Genomic DNA, 21,617 nt, shown 5'->3' on the forward strand with positions numbered 1-21,617 from the left:
CACTTTCAAGGAACAATGAACCAGCACGCCAAGGTCTCTTTGCTCAGCAACACTCCAGAGGACCTTACCATATAGTGTACATGTCCTGCTGATTTGCTTTTCGAAAATGCAGCATCTCGCATTTATCTAAATGAAACTCCATCTGCCACTCCTTGGCTCACTAGCCCATCTGTTCAAGATCCCATTGTACACCACCTCCAATTTTGGTATCAATTGCAAACTTACTAACTATACCTCCCATGTTCATATCCAAATCATTTATATATAAAATGACAAAAAGCAGTGGACCCAGCACCAATCCTTGTGGCTCCACTGGTCACAGGCCTCCAGTTTGAAAAGCAACCCTCCACCACACCCTCTGTCTTCTACCTTTGTACCAGTTCTGTATCTAAATGGTTTGTTCTCCCTGCATACCATGAGACCTAACCTTGCTAACCAGATCCCATGAGGAACGTTGTTGAACACCTTACTGACCTTACAGGTCACATCTACCACTCTGCCCTGAATCTTTTGCTACTTCTTGAGAAACTCAAGTTTGTGAGACATGATTTCCCATGCACAAAGCCATGCTGACTTCCTGCCTGATCAGTCCTTGCCTATCCAAATACAGAGGAACCTCGATTATCTGAAAGTGGGGAGTATTTTGTTCGGATTATCAAATGCTGGATAACAGTTTAGCCAAGCATCAGGACCATACAAACTTGTCCAGAATGCTGGACAATCGAGATTCCTCTGTACATGTAAATCCTGTCCCTCAGGATTCCCTCCAAAAACTTGCCCACCACCTATGTCAGGCTCAACAATCTGTAGTTCCCTGGCTTTTCCTTACCACATTTCTTAAATAGTGGCACCACCAGTCTTTCAGCACCTCACCTGTGACGATTGATGATACAAATAGAGGGGCCCAACAATTATTTCCCTAGCTTCCCACAGAATTCTAGGATACACCCATCAGGTCCTGAGAATTTATCCATCTTTTGCATTTCAAGACATCCAGTACCATCAGCTCTAATTAGAAATTTCTGGATTTTTCAAGATGTCACCATCTATTTCCCCACATTCAATATCTTCTGCGTCCTTCTCCTCAATAAACACTAATGCAAAATACTCATTTATCTCTCCCACCTCCTGCAACTCCACACATAAGGATCAGCAAGGCAGCCTGACTGGCTCTATTCTCTCCCCAATTACTTTTTTGTCCTTTTTTTTTAAAATAAAATCCCTTCGGAGTCTACTTTACCTTTGTGCCAAAGCTCTCACTTCCCCTTTTTGCACTCTTGATTTCCCTCTTAAGTATACTCCTACTACCTTTATACTCCAAGGATTCACTCAATTGCTCCTGTTTATACCTGACATATGCTTCCTTTTTTTTTTTAAAACCAAAACCTCAATTTCTCTGGTCATCCAGCATTCCCTACACCTACCAACCTTGCCTAACAGGAACAGACTGACACTTGTTATCTCGTTTATGAAGGCTTCCCATCTTCCAGCCATCCCTTTACCTGCAAACATCCGCCCAGCATCAGCTTTTGAAAGTTCTTACCCATTACTGTCAAAATTAGCCTTCCTCCAATTTAGAACTTCAACTGTTAGATCTTTATCATGATTTTCAAACTAATAATGGTCGCTGGCCCCAAAGTGCTCCCCCACTGACACCTCAGTCACCTGCCCTTCCTTATTTCCCAAGAGGAGGTCAAGTTTTGCACCTTTTCTAGTAGGTACATCCACATACTGAATCACAAAAACCTTCTTGTACACATTTAAATTCCTCTCCATCTAAACACTTAACACTATGGCAATCCCAGTCGATGTTTGGAAAGTTACAATCCCCTACCATAACCAGCCTGTTAAATTTTACAAATAACAGATCTCCTTCCAAATTTGTTTCTCAATTTCCCACTGACTACTCGGCAGTCTATAATACAATCCCAATAAGGTGATCATCCCTTATTTCTTAGTTCCACCCAAATAACTTCCCTGGATGTATTTCCAGGAACATCCTCCCTTGGTACAGCCATAATGTTATCCCTAATCAAAAACGCCACTGCCTTTCCTCTCTTGCCTCCCTTTCTATCCTTCCTGTAGCGTTTGTATCCTGGAACATTAAACTGCCAGACCTGTCCATCCACGAGTCATGTTTCTGTAATTGCTATGCTATCCCAGTCCCATATTCCTAACCATGCCCTGAGTTCATCTGCCTTCCTTATTAGGCTTCTTGCCTTGAAATAAATGCAATTTATCCATCCTACCTTGTTCTCTGCTTTGTTCCTGCCTGCTTAAATCACTCCTCTCCCCAACTATACCAGTCTCAGATCGATCTTTTTCCTCACTATTTCCCTGGGTCCCACGGCCCCACCTTACTAGTTTAAATCCTCCCGAGCAGCTCGAGCAAATCCCCCTGCCGGTATATTAGTCCCCTTCCAATTCAAGTGCAATCCGCCCTTTTTATACAGGTCATTACTACCCCAGAAGAGATCCCAATGATCCAAAAACATGAATCCTTCTCCCCTACACTACAGCTCAGCCATGGTATTCAGTTGCTCTACCCTCTTATTGCTCCCTCACTAGCTTGTAGCACCGGAAGTAATCCAAATATTACTACCTTCAAGGGCCTCCTTTTTAAATTCCTGCCTAAGTTTCTATATTCTCTCTTCAGGATTTCATCCTTTTCCCTTCCTATGTTGTTAGTTCCAGTGTGTACAATGGCCTGTTGGTCCTTTCCCACTTTGAAAACATTTTGTACCCTGAGATATCACTGATTCTGCTATCATGGAGACAACACACCACTCTGATTTTTCGCTGCTGGCTACAGAAATGTCTGTCTGTGCCTCTGACTAAAGAGTCCCCTAACACAATTGATTGCTTGGAACCCGACAAACCTCTCATTAGAGCCAGTCTTGATACAAGGAACTTGGCTGCTCATGCTACATTCCCTCGAGTCCAACACCACCTACATTTTCCAAAACAGCATACTTGCTTGAAATGGAGATAGCCACAGAAGACTCTTGCACTGCCAGCCTGCCCCCTTAGCTTTCCTGAAGCTAATCCATATATCTGACTGTATCTCGGGCTTTTCTGCTTTCCTATGCAATTGCCATCCATCACACCTCCTAGCTATTGGATAGGATTCAAAACCAAAAACACTTCCTGCAAACAATCATCAGTAAAATGGAAACTCTCTCTAAACTCCCACATCTGACAGGAAGAGCATACCACTCTACTAAAAGCCATTTTTGCTCCTTTACAATCTACAGACCCAGAAAATGGCACAGTCTTTTTGCTCGAAAAAAAAAGTGCTCAAGGCTAACTTAGTACTTATGGTTTATATGTTTAAAATTTAAGAGATATATCTCAGTAAAACACAATTAAGACAGAACCCACTCTACTCAACTGTAGACATACAGCAAGGTTACACGTTAAAAACTGTTCCTGTGCTGTGAGCTTGCCCACACAGGTTCCTCCAAGGTCAGCTGTGAACTTCGCTGTTTGTTAGTTTTGCCTAGGTGCACTCAGATGTCCAGGGATACATGAACTCAAACAACAAAAGGGAGTAACTGTCCAATTCACGGCTGTGTCAGTTAGCAGTATTGGGTTCTTTCTCTCTCTCTCCTTCACTGATCATGTGGCTACTGCCTTTTGCCAGTCTTCCGCCTTTAAAAAGTGCTGATGTTTTGATTTTTTTTTCCTGCAAAGTTCCAAAACATAACAGCCTATAAAACAGTAACTGCTGCCCCTGAAATTCGAAGAAATCATCTCCAACACCTAAAATACCTCAAAACAAGCAGCTCTTAGAACATAGAAAAATACAGTGCAGAACAGGCCCTTGGCCCTCAAAGTTGCACCAACTTTTGAACTAATCTAAACTACACTATCCCATCATCATCCATGTGCTTAAATCTCCCTAATGTGGCTGAGTTAACTATATTGGCAGGCAGGGCATTCCACGCCCTTACCACTCGAGTAAAGAACCGGTCTCTGACATCTGTCTTAAATCTATCACCCCTCAATTTGTAGCTATGCCCCTTCATACAAGCACACTTCATCATCCTAGGGGAAAAAAAAAGACTTTCACTGTCTACCCTATCTAATCCTCTGATCAAATGGCAACCCAAGATGGAGGTCAGGAAAAATAGCAGTAATAGCTGCTCCTTTTTTGAGCTATTTTAGGTGTTGGAGGTGATTTCCTTGAATCCCAAGAGCAGCAATTACTGTTTTATATGCTGTTGCATTGTTATGGAACTTTGGAGAGAGAAAAAAAAAGTCAAAACAACTGGACTTTTAAAAGGGAGATGACAGACAAAGGAAACACAGGAAGAGAGAAAGAAACTGACACAGCAGTGAATTTGCACAGTTACTGCCTTTGCTGTTTGAATTTATGTATCACTGGACATCTGAATGCGCCTGGGAAAATTAACAAACAGTTAATCTTGGAGGAACCGGTTTGGGAGAGGTCACAGCACAGAAACAGAAGTGAATATTTAAGCTTGGCCTTACATGAAGTCTGTAGTAGTGAATAGAGTGGGTTCTTTCTTGATTATATGTTATATTGAGATATGTCTCTTGACTAAACTTAAAATATAAGCCACAATTATTAATTTAACCTGGAGCAATGTTTTGTAGAGGAATAGGACGGTGCTATTTTCTGGGTCTGCAGATTGTGAAGGAGCAAAAGTGGCCTTTAGTAGAGTGATATGCTCTTCTTGTCAGATGTGGGAGTTTAGGGAGAGTTTATGGGTTACTGAGGGTTATATCTCAAATAAATGCCGTTGGCTAAGAACCCTATCAGATTGAATGGATCGGTTGGAGAAACAGAGGCAATGAGGAATTTAGAAGAGCAAGGAGATGTGACGGATGGCAGATTATAGGAAAGGAGAAAAGTTGCATATGCAGTCACATAGGTGGGTAACTCCAAGAAAGATAAGAGAGATAGGCAGTTAGTGCAAGAGTCTTCTGTGGCTATCCCCACTTCAAACCAGTATGCGGTTTTGGAAAATGTTTTGGGGGAGGGGGAGGGAGGAATGGATTCTCAGGGAAACGTAGCATGAACAGCCAAGTTTCTGGTATTGAGACTGGCTCTAATGCGATGAGGGGTACATTGGGTTCCAAGAGATTAACTGTGTTAGGGGACTCTGTAGTCCGAGGTACAGACAGAGGTTTCTCTGGTCAGCAGTGAAAAATCAGAATGGGGTGTTACTTCCCTGGTGCCAGGATCAAGGATGTCTCAGAGGGTGCAGAATGTTCTCAAGGGGAAGAGGGACCAGCAGGAGGCCAATGTACATGTAGGAGCTAACAAAATAGGAAGGAAAAAGGTTGAGATTCTGAAGGGAGATTACAGAGTTAGGCAGGAATTTAAAAGGAGGTCCTCGAGAGTAGTAATATCTGGATTGCTTCTGGTGCTACGAGCTAGTGAGGGCAAGAATAGGAGGATAGAGCAGATGAATGCATGGCTGAGGAGCTGGTGTATGGGGGAAGGATTCACATTTTGGGATCATTGGAATCTCTTTTGGGGTAGAAGTGACCTGTACAAGAAGGTCGGATTGCAGCTAAATTGGAAGGAAACTACTATACTGACAGGGAAATTTGCTAGAGCTGCTCGGGAGAATTTAAACTAGTTAGGGGGGTGGGGGTGGGGGGTGGTGGGATACAGGAAGATAGTGAGGAAAGATCAATCTGAGACTGGTACAGTTGAGAACAGAAGCGAGTCAAATGGTCAGGGCAGTCAGGGACAAAGCAGAGAACAAGGTAGGACTGATAAACTGCATTTATTTCAATGCAAGGGGCCTAACAGGGAAGGCAGATGAACTCCGGTCATGGTTAGGAATATGGGACTGGGATATCATAGCAATTACAGAAACGTGGCTCAGGGATGGGCAGGACTGGCAGCTTAATGTTCCAGGATATAAATGCTACAGAAAGGATTAAAAAAAAGGGAGGCAAGAGAGGAAGGGGAGTGGCGTTTTTGATAAGGGATAACATTATGGCTGTACTGAGAGAGGATATTCCCAGAAATACGTCCAGGGAAGTTATTTGGGTGAAACTGAGAAATAAGAAAGGGATGATCACCTTATTGGGATTGTATTATAGACCGCCCCATTAGTCAGAGGGAAATTGAGAAACAAATTTGGAAGGAGATCTCCGTTATTTGTAAGAATGATAGGGTGGTTATAGTAGGGGATTTTAACTTCCAAACAGACTGGGACTGCCATAGTGTTTAGGGTTTAGATGGAGGGGAATTTGTTAAGTGCGTACAAGAAAATTTCTGATTCAGTATGTTGATGTACCTACTAGAGAACGTGCAAAACTTGACCTACTCTTGGGATATAAGACAGAGCAGGTGACTGAGGTGTCAGTGGGGGAGCACTTTGGGGCCAGTGACCTAATTCTATTCGTTTTAAAATAGTGATGGAAAAGGGTTAGACCAGATCTACAAGTTGAAGTTCTAAACTGGAGAAAGGCCAATTTTGAAGGTATTAGGCAAGAACTGTCAAAAGCTGATTGGGGGCAAATGTTCACAGGTAAAGGGATGGCTGGAAATTGAGAAGCCTTCAGAAGTGAGATAACAGGAGTCCAGAAAAAGTCTATTCCTGTCAGGGTGAAAGGAAAGGCTGGTAGGTATAGGGAATGCTGGATGATTAAAGAAATTGAGGATATGGTTAAGAAAAAGAACGAAGCATGTCAGGAATAGACAGGATAGATCGAGCGCATCCGCAGATTCTAAAGGCAGTAGGAGTATACTGAAGAGGGAAATCAGGAGGGCAAAAAGGGGACTTGAGACAGCTTTGGCAAATAGAGTGAAGAAGAATTAAAAGGATTTTCACAAATACATCAAGGACCAAATGGTAACTAGGGAGAGAATAGGGCACCTCAAAGATCAGCAAGGTGGCCTATTTGCTATCTCAAACAATTCATAATTTTAAGAGACTACTAAGCCACTATTATTCAAACAAAACAGCCCAATTTTTTTTTTAAAAAACCTCTTGTATTTCATTATAAAGACAGCACCTTTAATTAAACTGTTGCCTGAACTTCCTTCCTATAGTTTGAAGCTCAAGCCTGCAGAGTAAACTTCAGCCAAGATAGTGGATGCAGGGTCTACTAACTTTGAGACGGATGCTACATGGAAACTTGCTTTTTAAAGTAAGTTAGCAGACTTAGGAAACCAGCCTTACAGCAGGTTTCTCACCTCCATCTGCCAGCATTACAGCCCAGCTGCTGGTCAAGTCAAAACCATCCATTTTTTTCAACTTTCTCTCCCTTGACACCCAATTCCCTTGGTTTTGTATGCATGGCAGCCCTATTAATCAGCACTGTAATTACTGCCCTGACTTAGTAAAACAGTCAGGATCACAGGTATAAAAACACATGCTGCTTCATCTTTTAGGGCAGAGAACAGTTATAGATTTTGGAGTCCATGATATTTTGGGTTGCAAAGCAATGATAGGAACGCACGAAACACATGAATGGTAGAACTGTGATACATTAACAATAAAGCAAAATAAAGCAGAGCCATTTTTCAAACAACTGTCAAGTGTGTGGCTGGCACAGATGACTTGGACAAAAGGGTCTGTTTCTATGCTATATGGCTCAATGAAAGTCAGAATTAATGGTCAAGAGAAACAAAACTGGGGAGCTGAGATGGCAGAATAGGTTAAGACTTGTTTCTATTTCCTCGGACACAGTTTGGCATCAATCCAGATCAGTAGATTGAAAATGATCTGTTTGCTTCAAGGTTTTTGATTAAGTCTGAACAACCTTAAACCCAGTTTCTAGTGGGCAAAGGACCATGACTGAAATCTATAACTTGGTAAAACTAATGATAATCAGGTGGTTGATAACCACCTGATGAAGGGGCAGCGTTCCAAAAGCTGGTGCTTCTAATTAAACCTGTTGGACTATAACCTGGTGTGTGATTTTTAAACTTTGTACACCCTAGTCCAACACCGGCATCTCCAAATAACCAAGATACACCACTTACTGTAATAGAATCTGTTACAGATTTAATTCCGATCAGAGTTACCAATAAATTGACAAAAGAATCATTTCATTAATTTTCAGTCCAAAACTGCAATACATATCATGCTCTATATTAAAAATATCTTTCATATCTACCAAAAGAACTGGGTAACCTAAATACTACCTGCCCTAATAATATAAAATTCAATTTGAGGAAGATCTCAGTAATTCACCAGAGTTTCAAGTTATTCATGGAATGCAAATACTCCAGTTCTTTACTGGGGATCTCACTAAGTACAAAGATCTTAAAGACACTCACTACACTCTCTAACAAACGGACACTTAACATGAGAAAGCATGGTTATATACACAATTTGTACATAGTTGCATTGAAACGATAAGGTTCCGATTTGTCATAGATCAGCCCAATAATGTATTTTGTTCAAACAAGTACCATCCTAATCATATTCGAGCCCTTTACTTACAAATAAAATGTGTGACTACTTTGAAATGTCATTCTATTCAAAACTGAAATTCAATTTGAATATAAAACAAAAGCAAAGAACTATTGCAAAAAAGAATTATGACATTCTCAAAAACTTCTTGAAAAATGCTCTCCTTTTCCTACATTTCATTTTTGAAACTTGCACAAAAACTCCATGCCTTCCAGACGAAAAATATTTTACTGAAAGAATAGTAACAAAAAGCCTGAAATAACCACGGATTATAGGTCCCACAAAGGTATAATACCAAAATATTGAAAGTCAACTCTCAGCTCATATATATTTCAGTACAACATTAGCATTACCTTCTGCGCCTGGGTGTTTCAGAACTCCAACAGGTACCATGACAGTGGGTGGCGGAGAGCTCAGTGCCCCTGAGGCCTGAGCTTGTTGCAGTGGGGGAATAGTAGAACAGTACTCAGCAGGATTGTTGGGATTTGGGCTTGAAGCTGAGGCACTGAATGTATTCTCCCAGGCTTGAGCTGCAAAAGGCAAAACATAAAATCATAATTTTATATCATTTAAAGCACTAGTCGATAAATATAGTTTGTTTTCAAAATTACAAGATGGAATGCACCTTGCAAAAAAAACAAATTGCTGGAAAATCTCATGCAGCATCTATGGAGAGAAATCAGAGTTAATATTTTGGGTCCAATGACTCCTGCGAAAATAGTTGTATCATACATATGGAAACTAGCAAACTCATGACCTTAAGTTAAAAGTTCAGAACCTGTTAATTCATTTTCCGCATCACTACTTCCAAAGTTATATCAAATGCACATTAAAATTAAGGAATAGAAAACATAAGTGAATAAGGCAAATTGACACCTTAAGCAGCAACCCTCAGTTTTTTTCTTGGGCTGATGAAAGATTAATCTGAAACATTAAAAACTGTGTTCCTATTTGCACAAGTTATCTGACTTGCTGAGTAATTCCAACAGTTTCGATTTAACATTTCTAGCGCCTATACTATTTTCTTTTTGTAGAAACAGCATAGATATTCCCAAGGAAACCATTTTATTAAAACGTGAATACCTTAAATATCGGATAAGGGCTGATTTTTACAAAGCCTAAAATTATTAACAATATCTAATAAATACATAGAACAAACTCATACTTCAGACTTTGCTGATTAAGATTCAATCAATCCATTCTTTTCCACATCTCAAAATGCAATAGGAGCAACAGCTGACAAAAGCATGACCAAAAGGATAACTTCTAAGGAATACCTTAAAGAAAGGTAGAAAAGCAAGAAGCATAAACAAACAGTCAAGGGATAATCCCAGAAATTAGGATTTAAGCATCTGAAAATGGTGGAATGATTAAAAAGGGGAATATGGAAGAAGCTTGAATTGGTGACCTCGAATTCAGATCAAGTATCAAAGATCTTGAAAGCTGGTTTACCCCAGACTTTCAAACAAGCATGTCTTTTTCAGCACAGCAACGACTTAACATCTATTTTCACTACTAAAATAACACCCTAGTCTTCAATTCACACCCTGTAAACTATGCATGGGTATTTATCCCCTTCCTCCAAGACCGCCATTCCCCAACCCCAAAAAAGGAATCAGAGCAATTCAAAATGAAGTTCAGATCTGAAGACAACTCATACCATCTCAAAACATTAACAGTTTCCACAGATGCTGCCAGACCAGAGTTTCTCAAGCATTTGCCATTTGTTTTAGATTTTGAAAATGTGCATTATTTTGCTTTTATTAACATTTCTAGCGCCTATACTATTTTCTTTTTGTAGAAACAGCATAGAAGCAGCAAAGAGAGAAAGATCTTTTTTATAGCTAGTATTTATTTTAAAAAAAGGTTTTTCACAAGTTATAATCATTGGGAGCGCAGATGTTGGGAGTGCAGAAATGCTCGTAACAACGATGAAGGTCTAACCAACAGCCATTATTGCTTAATATTACTTCAATAAAGGAAGCACACTAGTGCTTGGAATCAGAAACAAAAATAAAACTGCAAGTAGAGGAAAACTTATGAGCTTGAGATTTATTAAATGTTGGTAATCATGCGATAGAGAAGTGTGTTTCTATAAATATTTTTAAAACTTTCAATCCATTGGAACCAACGACATTGGAAGGAAAAAGATTGAGATTCTGAAGGGAGATTACAGAGTTAGGCAGAAATTTAAAAAGGAAGTCTTCAAGGGTAGTAATATCTGGATTACTCCCAGTGCAATGAGCTAGTGAGAGCAGGAATAGGAGGATAGAGCAGATGAATGCATTTCTGAGGAGCTGGTGTATGGGAGAAGGATTCACATTTTTGGATCATTAGAATCTCTTTTGGGATAGAAGTGACCTATACAAGGAGGACGGATTGCACCTAAATTGGAAGGGGATAATATACTGGCAGGAAAATTTGCTAGAACTTCTTGGGAGGATTTAAACTAGTAAGGTGGGGGGGTGGGACCCAGAGGCAGAGTGAGGAAAGAGATCGATCCGAGAGGAGAACAGAGGTGAGTCAAACAGTCAGGGCAGGCAGGGACAAGGTAGGACTAATAAATTAAACTGCATTTATTTCAGTGCAAGGGGCATAACAGGGAAGGCAGATGAACTCAGGGCATGGTTAGGAACATGGGACTGGCATATCATAGCAATTACAGAAACATGGCTCAGGGATGGACAGGACTGGCAGCTTAATGTTCCAGGCTAAATACTACAGGAAGGATAGAAAAGGAGGCAAAAGAGAAGGGGACGTGGCACTTTTGATAAGGGATAGCATTATAGCTTTGCTAAGGAAGGATATTCCTGGAAATACATCCAGGGAAGTTATTTGGGTGCAACTGAGAAATAAGAAAGGGATGATCACCTTATTGGGATTGTATTATAGATCCCCCCATTAGTCAGAGGGAAATTGAGAAACAAACTTGTAAGGAGATCTCAGCTATCTGTAAGAATAATAGGGTAGTTATGGTAGGGGATTTTAACTTTCCAAACATTGACTGGGACTGCCATAGTGTTAAAGGTTGAAATGGAGAGGAATTTGTTAAGTGTGTACAAGACAATTTTCTGATTCAGTATGCGGATGTACCTACTAGAGAAGGTGCAAAACTTGACCTACTCTTGGGAAATAAGGCAGGACAGGTGAATGAGGTGTCAGTGGGGGAGCACTTTGGGGCCAGCGACCATAATTCTATTCGTTTTAAAATAGTGATGGAAAAGGATAGATCAGATCTAAAAGTTGAAGTTCTATATTGGAGAAAGGCCAATTTTGACAGTATTAGGCAAGAACTTTTGAAAGCTGATTGGAGGCAGATGTTCGCAGGTAAAGGGATGGCTGGAAAATGGGAAGCCTTCAGAAATGAGATAACAAGAATCCAGAGAAAGTATATTCCTGTCAGGGAGAAAGGGAAGGCTGGTAGGTATAGGGAATTCTGGATGACTAAAGAAATTGAGGGTTTGGTTAAGAAAAAGAAGGAAGCAAAAGTCAGGTATAGACAAGATAGATCGAGTAAATCCTGAGAAGAGTATAAAGAAAGTAGGAGTATACTTAAGAGGGAAATCAGGAGGGCAAAACGGGGACATGAAATAGCTTTGGCAAATAGAATTAAGGAAAATCCAAAGGGTTTTTACAAAAATATTAAAGGACAAAAGGATAACTAGGGAGAGAATAGGGCCCCTCAAAGATCAGCAAGGCAGCCTTTGTGTGGAGCCTCAGAAAATGTGGGAGATACTAAATGAATATTTTGCATCAGTATTTACTGTGGAAAAGGATATGGAAGATATAGACTGTAGGGAAATAGATGGTGACATCTTGCAAAACATCCAGATTACAGAGGAGCAAGTGTTGGATGTCTTGAAATGGTTAAAGGTGGATAAATCCCCAGGACCTGATCAGGTGTACCCGAGAACTCTTTGGGAAGCTAGAGAAGTGATTGCTGGGCCTCTTGCTGAGATATTTGTATCATTGACAGTCACAGGTGAGGTGCCGGAAGACTGGAGGTTGGCAAACGTGGTGCCACTGTTTAAGAAGGGCAGTAAAGACAAGCCAGGGAACGATAGAACGGTGAGCCTGACCTTGGTGGTGGGCAAGTTGTTGGAGGGAATCCTGAGGGACAGGATGTACATGTATTCCTGAAGAAGGGCTTATGCCCGAAATGTCGATTCTCCTGCTCCTTGATGCTGCCTGACCTGCTGCGCTTTTCCAGCAACACATTTTCAGCTCTGATCTCCAGCATCTGCAGTCCTAACTTTCTCCTCACATGTATTTGGAAAGGCAAGGACTGATTCGTGATAGTCAACATGGCTTTGTGCGTGGGAAATCATGTCTCATAAGCTTGATTGAGTTTTTTGAAGTAGTAACAAAGATTGATGAGGGCAGAGCAGTAGATGTGATCTATATGGACTTCAGTAAGGCGATCGACAAAGGTTCCCCATGGGAGACTGATTAGCAAGGTTAGATCTCATGGAATACAGGGAGAACTAGCCATTTGGATACAGAACTGGCTCAAAAGTAGAAGACAGAGGGTGGTGATGGAGGGTTGTTTTTCAGACTGGAGGCCTGTGACCAGTGGAGTGCCACAAGGATCGGTGCTGGGCTCTCTACTTTTTGTCATTTACATAAATGATTTGGATGCAAGCATAAGAGGTACAGTTAGTAAGTTTGCAGATGACACCAAAACTGGAGGTGTAGTGGGCAGCGAAGAGGGTTACCTCAGATTACAACAGGATCTGGACCAGATGGGCCAATGGGCTGAGAAGTGGCAGATGGCATTTAATTCAGATAAATGTGAGGTGCTGCATTTTGGGAAAGCAAATCTTAGCAGGACTTATACACTTAATGGTAAGGTCCCCGGGAGTGTTGCTGAACAAAGACCTTGGAGTACAGGTTCATAGCTCCTTGAAAGTGGAGTCGCAGGTAGATAGGATAGAGAAGGCGGTGTTTGGTATGCTTTCTTTTTTGGTCAGAGTATTGAGTACAGGAGTTGGGAGGTCATGTTGCAGCTGTACAGGACATTGGTTAGGCAACTGTTGGAATAGTGCTTGCAATTCTGGTTTCCTTCCTATCGGAAAGATGTTGTGAAACTTGAAAGGTTCAGAAAAGATTTACAAGGATGCTGCCAGGGTTGGAGGATCTGAGCTACAGGGAGAGGCTGAACTGGCTGGGGCTGTTTTCATTGTATTATTTTAGAAATACAATGAATTACTTTAAGTCCACAAAAACTGAACCAATCTCCAAGAAAGCTGCATTCCAACTACCATGCCGGCCAGATCTTGTCAACCACAGTTTTACTGTTATAGGTATAGGACGAGGTTTATATCATCAGTTCATAGCTTCCAGAAGTCCAACATTTCATTAACCAATGTATATGTTGTACCAATGTCACTGTTCATATTCACAAACTAACTTGCTTCAAGGTCTACTCTGACTGGACCCACCCACTATTAAGTGATGTGTCAGTTTTGGTATTCAGAGGCTGAGGGGTGACCTTATTGAGATTTACAAAATTATGAGAGGCATGGGTAGGATAAATAGACAAAGTCTTTTCCCTGGGGTCAGGGAGTCCAGAACTAGAGGGCAATGGTTTAGGGCGAGAGGAGAAAAATATAAAAGAGACCTAAGGGGCAACGTTTTCATGCAGTATGGAATGAGCTGCCAGAGGATGTGGTGGAGGCTGGTACAATTGCAACATTTAAGAGGCATTTGGATGGGTATATGAATAGGAAGAGTTTGGAGGGATATGGGCCGGGTGCTAGCAGGTGGGACTAGATTGGGTTGGGATATCTGATCAGCATGGATGAGTTGGTCTGAAGAGTCTGTTTCCATGCTGTACATCTCTATGAGTGTTGGTGCAATTTATACCCAACTCTCATTTAAAACACTAAATTCAATTATTTTAGAAATACAATGAATTACTTTAAGTCCACAAAAACTGAACCAATCTCCAAGAAAGCTGCATTCCAACTACCATGCCGGCCAGATCTTGTCAACCACAGTTTTACTGTTATAGGTATAGGACGAGGTTTATATCATCAGTTCATAGCTTCCAGAAGTCCAACATTTCATTAACCAATGTATATGTTGTACCAATATCACTGTTCATATTCACAAACTAACTTGCTTCAAGGTCTACTCTGACTGGACCCACCTACTATTAAGTGATGTGTCAGTTTTGGTATTTAGATTAGATTAGATTACTTTACAGTGTGGAAACAGGCCCTTCGGCCCAACAAGTCCACACCGCCCCGCCAAAGCACAAACCACCCATACCCCTACATTTACCCCTGCACCTAACATTACGGGCAATTTAGCATCGCCAATTCACCTAACCTGCACACTTTTGGATTGTGGGAGGAAACCGGAGCACCCGGAGGAAACCCACGCAGACACGGGGAGAATGTGCAAACTCCACACAGTCAGTCGCTTGAGGCGGAAATTGAACCCGGGTCTCTGGCGCTGTGAGGCAGCAGTGCTAACCACTGTGCCACCATGCCGCCCACCAATCGACTATCAGTTCTTTAAAGCACTGAGTGACTTCATGACAGTGGAACAATACAAGCACTCATCCGCAGCACAAATGGAACAAGTTCTTTTTCAGTTCATTCGTGGACTTGAAATAGCATACACGAATCACTCGCCCCTTAATGTTAACAGCCTACAAGTGATTTTAAGTCATCATCACTTCAAATTGCAATCACACTTTTCAAAAAAAAAATTGAAAGATACTGCAATAAAAAAAGAAACATTTTGACCTGGTCTAAAAAGAGTTACACAAAGTACTATAATGTGGTTTTAAAGCACATAAGCAAATTGTTAAAAAGTACCATTCACCATATTCCAGGTTCCCAAACTAGCCAGCATAGGCTTGTATTACTGAGAGTACACAGTAAACAGTCACAATTTTAAAACTATTTAATGTAATAATTTGCGATTGGTTTTGAATTAGAGTTATCCTCAAAATTGGTAAGCTTATACCGTATTTAGGTCGCCAAATTGGCTCGAGAGATTGAGGAGGCTACATCAAGATTCAAAAGATCACGTCTTGGTTCCAACCTTCCAGTAAAGGGCAATGGAAGAAGAGGAGAAAGATAATGATAAAGAGGAACTGGCTTTTAAACTGATAGGGACGAGAATGGTCAAAGACAAAGCAAAGCAATCTTTTGTGTGACAAAAACAACATGTAATTATTGTACTTTGAGTTGAAATGAATACAAACTGCTTTTAAGTCACTTCAAATGGGCAGAATTTTTAGATTCGAGTGAGTAAAATGGTTTTCCTTTGTTTACCTTCTATTATTGTTAAGATTGTCGACCAGCGGATCAGTGTCAAGTAAACAACCTCAGGTCAAAAAAAGAAATCAAAGTCACAGGAAGTCATTCCATACAGAAGGTAACAGAGGTTTGCTCCACTTACTGATAGCAAGAACTTAATGATTACTGCTATTGCAACCAATTTAACTATTGATTCTGTTTACTTCTAAATTTCTGTAAATTGGATCACAAGATGAACAAACCTCCAATTATCTCAAGAATTGTAAAGGCACCAGAGGAACGCAGCTTGGCTAATCTTGGATTAGTGAACTCACTCCAGAGGCTAGTATCCCAAGACATCCTTTACTTACAAGTGGAGAATCCAACTTCCTCATCACCACCTCTCAGGTGAACAGGTGATCTGCCACTGCTGTTTACCTCTGTCAGCCAGGGTTCCCTGATTGGGCCAGATTAACTGGATCACCCGACTGATCTCCTCACCATTGCTACATCACACCCCCTCTGCACCTAAGAATGTGGGCCAGTTTCTTTTTTTTTAAGCTTGTCCTGGGGCATTTTAGCACCAGGTGAGGTTCCTCCAACTTTGCCTCGAAATGAGCAGCACAGTAGCTCACCTCTTGCATTCAAGCATCTCGAAAGAAATTCATTCTATTCTTCAGCTGGCAAAGGCAACAAGGCAGTGACATCTACCATGTCCATCTAGATTCAGATCTTTCTTCAACACCTGAAGATGAAGAACCCACAGAGGGATCCTGAACAGTCGGAAAGGCTGTCAAGGAGCCAGGTATCATATGGTTTGTGCATTTGTAGCTTTGATATCGTCCACATGCTTATTCAGGACCATTGCACCTACCCAAACTTTGTGGATCACTGGACTTGACATCAGATTGACTATGCCTCTTGCCCTTGCAGGGCCTTTCCCATGGTTCCTATACCAAACTTTGCCCCAAAGTGAACAGTCTCTCTCATTTAGAGAAAAGTGTTCTTTGTAGCACTGGCATTCCCAATGTTGTTTCACTTCCCCTCACCCCATCAGGTCTGAGAAGATCAAGTTTAACTTGGTGCAGAGCCTTCTCCCCATTAGCAACTTTGCTGCAGCTATCCCTGTACTTGCATGAGGGATGGTCCTATAATCAAATCGGAACCAGGACAATTTGATATCCAGTGAAGATGAAGGTTGTTTCTGTAAGACCATTGGATGACGGATGGTATGGCGTTGTCCTTATATGTAAAACACCCATTAGGAAATATTTATTCCCTGCTGGTAAACAATGGCCTGTTACCTGTAACCAACAACTCTGGGAGTCTGCGTATTGCAAAGATGCATGCAGTTTTTCTATCGTCATCCTCCTGTTTGACAAATGAACTGTATACACATCACAATGACTAAGAACATTGAGACCATGAAATGATCTGCACAGTCACCATGTGACTGAGTCCAGAGTTTACACCACCATTCCCACAAACGTAGGGGAGCTGCTAGCAGTAATTTTTGTCCTTCTTGGCACTCTGGGCACTGTCACACCAAAACCATGTCTGCATCCAATCCTGGCCACCAGATATACTTTCATCAATGTCTTCATTTTGGAAACCTGAATGACCCTGGAGGAGTTCAGCCAGTACCTGGCAACAATCTTTGCTCAGGACATTCACTCTTGCTCCCCATAATAATGCACCATCCTCTACCATGATCTGATCTGTCTGGGTCAAAGGTGATTTCAATTCTGCTTATGATGGCCCTTTGGTTTCCCCATCACCACCAGATGTTTCAGCTTTGCCAGGACCAGATCTTTCTGCATCCAAAGTCTGATCTTGCCAGTTGTGACTGGAAGCATGCCCAAAAGATCTAAAACCCTTATGGACGTCCAGTGGCAGTACCACTGATAGCATAAGTCAGCAGGAGGCAGCTGAATACATCCACATTTGCTACTTGGCCTTCAAGGTGTCCCAATTTGTACTAATGCACACTTAGTATTACAGCCAACCACTGAATCAGCCTGAAGCTATGGGCAACACTGCCTTGTCAAGTAGACCTGGCAGGGTTTATGGTCTGTTCGTATTATAAATTTACATCTGTAACAGGTACCAGTGGAACTTCCTGACTCCAACTATGACTGTCAAACATTCCTTCCCTACCTGGGTGTATTCATGCTCTGCGTTAGCCAATGTCCTGGACGCTATTGGGTGTTCCTCTCCATTGGGCCACCTATGAGCTGAATACTACTCCAATGCCATACAAGGAGGCATGTTGTGTGAAAAGCAGATTTCACTTGGGTTCATCATGTGCCAACACCTGAGAGAATGATAGCTGCTTCTGCACATCCCTGAAAGCTATGGCTTGGTTATACACCATTTCCAAGGCTGACCCTTTTTTTTTTTAAAAAATTGATACAATGGTGCCAGAATGGAGGCATGGTTGCATATGAACTTTGTTATAATTCACCAGCTCAAGGAAAGACCTAATCTCCTGCACAGCCAAGGGAACCCGGGCACCTCTGATCACTCTCACTATCCTCTAACACATCACACGATCTTGTCGACTCTGTAGCCGAAGTAGATCACTTGGGATGCCTGGAACACATGTTTTCCCTTCTTACACGTATGCCTGCCTAGGAGAAAACGTCTGAGGACTATGTCCAAGTTCTCCTGATTGGTCTTCTCTATTATTAGCATGTCACCCAGATAAATGGTGGCCAAGTAAAATAATCTCCATTTTCCACTGAAATATTGCACAGGCTGACAATACCCCAGATGACACAGTCTCATATTGGTGCAAACCATTACACACTTGTGAGAATCTTCACCTAACCACAACTGCAAGTACACAAGGCACATTCCCAGCTTAGTGTATAAATCCTTAATGTGACAGATGGGATATCCAGCTGCAAGAAGCAGTTTACCATTTGTTTAAAATCCCCACAAAGGCAAATCCGTACAACCAGTGCTGCTAATTCCACAATCTGAACAGGTTTGATAATTTCTTTGCTTTCCAGCCTTCTGGTTTCTGCCTCTACTTTTGCCCATAAGACGAATAGCACTGGATGGTGATGGTGAGAAAAGACACGAAGGAAAAGCATATAATTAAAGAACCCAAAGAATGTTAGAAAAAAGCAAAAAGTATTAAGATAGATAACTTTGCTTGGAAAAGCAGGAAGTCCAGCTCTGTACAAGAACAAATTTAGGCAGCTATGAAGCTTAATTAGTCATTAAGGAGGAACAAAAGCCTTTGACAGATCACTTCAAGTACCTATGAGGAAAGACAATAGGGGTTTGAATAAAAAGTTTACTAATCAAGCATGTGAGGTGGAAAACAATGAAGAATGATTTTAAGACATTTTTAAAAAATAGCCAGTAATCCGGTTTAAACAAGGACATGAGGTAATGAGTACGTGACCAAACTTCAGAGGATATCTACACTTAATGTCATCACCGGAGTCAGTACAAGGGCAGTTTCGTCATCACTATTCTAGTAATGTGATCAAAAGTCTAACAAGTTCATCACAAGCACAGCAGAAATGTGGGGAGGACATCATGTTCATCAGCAGGTGTTTGATTGACATGTTTAGTGGGCAAAAATTGTATAAATACTAAAGATTGCGAGTACCATTTTTGGAGTAGTCTGAGAGAGCACGAGGTTGGAAAGTGCTGGTACCGCGACTCTGCTGAGGTTTTAGAACTGAAAAAGTGTTGCTGGAAAAGCGCAGGTCAGGCAGCATCCAAGGAACAGGAGAATCGACGTTTCGGGCATGAGCCAAAGAAGGGCTCATGCCCGAAACGTCGATTCTCCTGCTCCTTGGATGCTGCATGACCTGCTGTGCTTTTCCAGCAACACATTTTCAGCTCTGATCTCCAGCATCTGCAGTCCTCACTTTCTCCTGATGTTTTAGAACCTCTACTTAAGACTCAGGCTTGGTGTCTTGTTACCCTAACTGTGGTATTGTAGTAAATGTCTAAATATATGTGCTAAACCTCGAATGGACTGCTTCTAAGAATTTTATTCCAGGCAATCGAACGAACTCAGGGACAGAACCAGGGAAGGTTGAATAGACTCCAGTAGGGAGTCCTCCCTTACCCACTGAAGCTCTCAGGGAGGCTTCGACAATGGGCCTTGCAGAGTCATGGAAATGTTTCCTGGTCAACATGCAAGATGGCCTTGGCTCCTTGACAGTCCCTCGACCTTCCTGAAAAATCTCATTTATTAAGATGTCACTAGAATCAAAAAAAGCTGAGGCAATCTAGGTGAATCTTTATCAAGCAATTTTGCCCATCAAGTCTTTTATTACAATCAATGGTAACTGAACCAGCTGCTTCTCATAAGAGACCGGGACCGAAGTTGCATCCTTAAGGGTTGGCGTCTAGAGCAAATTTTGTTAACGACTAGTTCTGTGATCATAGAAATGGCCATGCCTGTATCGACCTTCATTAAAACCAGTTGACCATTTAACTAGATGTTTATTTTGATTTGAATGTTGCTCAGCAACTTCAAATGTTCCAAACCAGATATGAGGGCTGCACACTCCTGGATACTGGCCTAACAGTTCTTACTCAATTCAGACTCTTTTGCTGTCTAGAGTCCGCTTACCGGCAGTGACTACAATGACTTGCCAGACTATATCCCGAAGAAAATTTTAACTATTCGGTTGAGGCTTGGCTTTGTTTTGGGGTTTTGCTGTGGGTTGACCCAGACTGCCTCTGTTCAGGATATGCTCTGAGGGAGGGTATGGAATCATCTTCCCTCAAGTAGTCTTCTCCAAGCTCGGTCAGACTGGCAAGGATGTCCATTTCCATTGGAATACCACCGTCCAACTCTCATGCTCTACTTGCTGCATTTTCCAATGATAAAGCCAATTTTAATGCCTGTTTGAAGTCCAACTGGGCTTCAGTTAGTAGGCATTTTTGCATGGTTAAATCATTCATTCTACACACCAAACAGGGTCTCAGCATCTCATTAAGTGTTAAAACAAAGTCACATGCCTCTGCCAGTCATCTTAAAAATACCCGATACAGATTCCCCTGGTTGTTGAATGGAGTAATTCTGATACTCAGAATTAGACTTGACTTGAGGTCGTAATATTTATTAACTAAACCTGTCAACTCTTGAAAAGTTTTAGTATCTGGTCAGGGAACGTTGCAGGTCCACAAGCTGTCAGGAGAGTTACTCATTACTTTTCATCTGCCCCAACATTTGCCTGAAAAAAAAATTCTTTCCACATACTGGACCCAACCTTCGATGGCAGGATCAAACAAATCAAGTTTCCCAAATAACAGCATGATGCCAGAAACCTTACCCCAACTCAAAGACAACTGTTGAGAGCAGATTTCCTCAGGACCGTGCTTGTCTCATCACTGAAACAACTAGGTTGGTATCCCATCACCAAGTCACCTTCTATTTACACATTGAGCATCCTTAATACTGATGTAGATCCTTCAGAGTCAGCCGTCCAACTGAGCAGGATGTTGTTTACTCCTGTTTTTTTTCCTGTCAGCCAGGACTCCCTGATTGGACCAGGTTAACAGCCCCAGAGAACTCATTCTATGAGGTCCACCTGGCTGACCTAGTTACAATCACTGCAATTAGAATTCTGATTTTCCCAGATGTTGTGACAAGGAGTAGTCAGAGTCAGATGTACAGCACGGAAACAGACCCTTCCAGTCCAACATGTCCATGCCGACCAGATATCCCAATCCAATCTAGTCCCACCTGTCAGCACCCAGACCATATTCCTCCAAACCCTTTCTATTCAGATATCTATCCAAATGACTTTTAAATGTTCCAATCGTACCAGCCTCCACCACTTCCTCTGCAGCTCATTACATACACGTACCACCCTCTGCGTGAAAAAGTTGCCACTTAGGTTTCTTTTATATTTTTCCCCTCCTCATCCTAAACCTATGTCCTCTAGTTCTGAACTACCCCACCCCAGGGAAAAGACTG

At 41.6% G+C, this 21,617-nt stretch overlaps 1 protein-coding gene across 4 annotated transcripts in view; it reads right to left on the minus strand.

Annotated features, from left to right (window-relative positions):
- Positions 1-21,617, minus strand: part of LOC122554333 (zinc finger FYVE domain-containing protein 9-like) — a 117,408-nt gene that overhangs the window by 25,714 nt on the left and 70,077 nt on the right. For all 4 annotated transcript variants that reach the window (XM_043699190.2, XM_043699191.2, XM_087990600.1 and 1 more), the window contains one exon: positions 8,762-8,938. In XM_043699190.2, the coding sequence (XP_043555125.1) occupies positions 8,762-8,938 (177 nt within the window). The remainder of the gene's footprint in view (positions 1-8,761; positions 8,939-21,617) is intronic.

The sequence above is a fragment of the Chiloscyllium plagiosum genome, unplaced genomic scaffold, assembly GCF_037043375.1.
Source record: "Chiloscyllium plagiosum isolate Xiang-an unplaced genomic scaffold, Cpla_swu_hap1 HiC_scaffold_9, whole genome shotgun sequence".
Lineage (NCBI taxonomy): Eukaryota > Metazoa > Chordata > Chondrichthyes > Orectolobiformes > Hemiscylliidae > Chiloscyllium > Chiloscyllium plagiosum.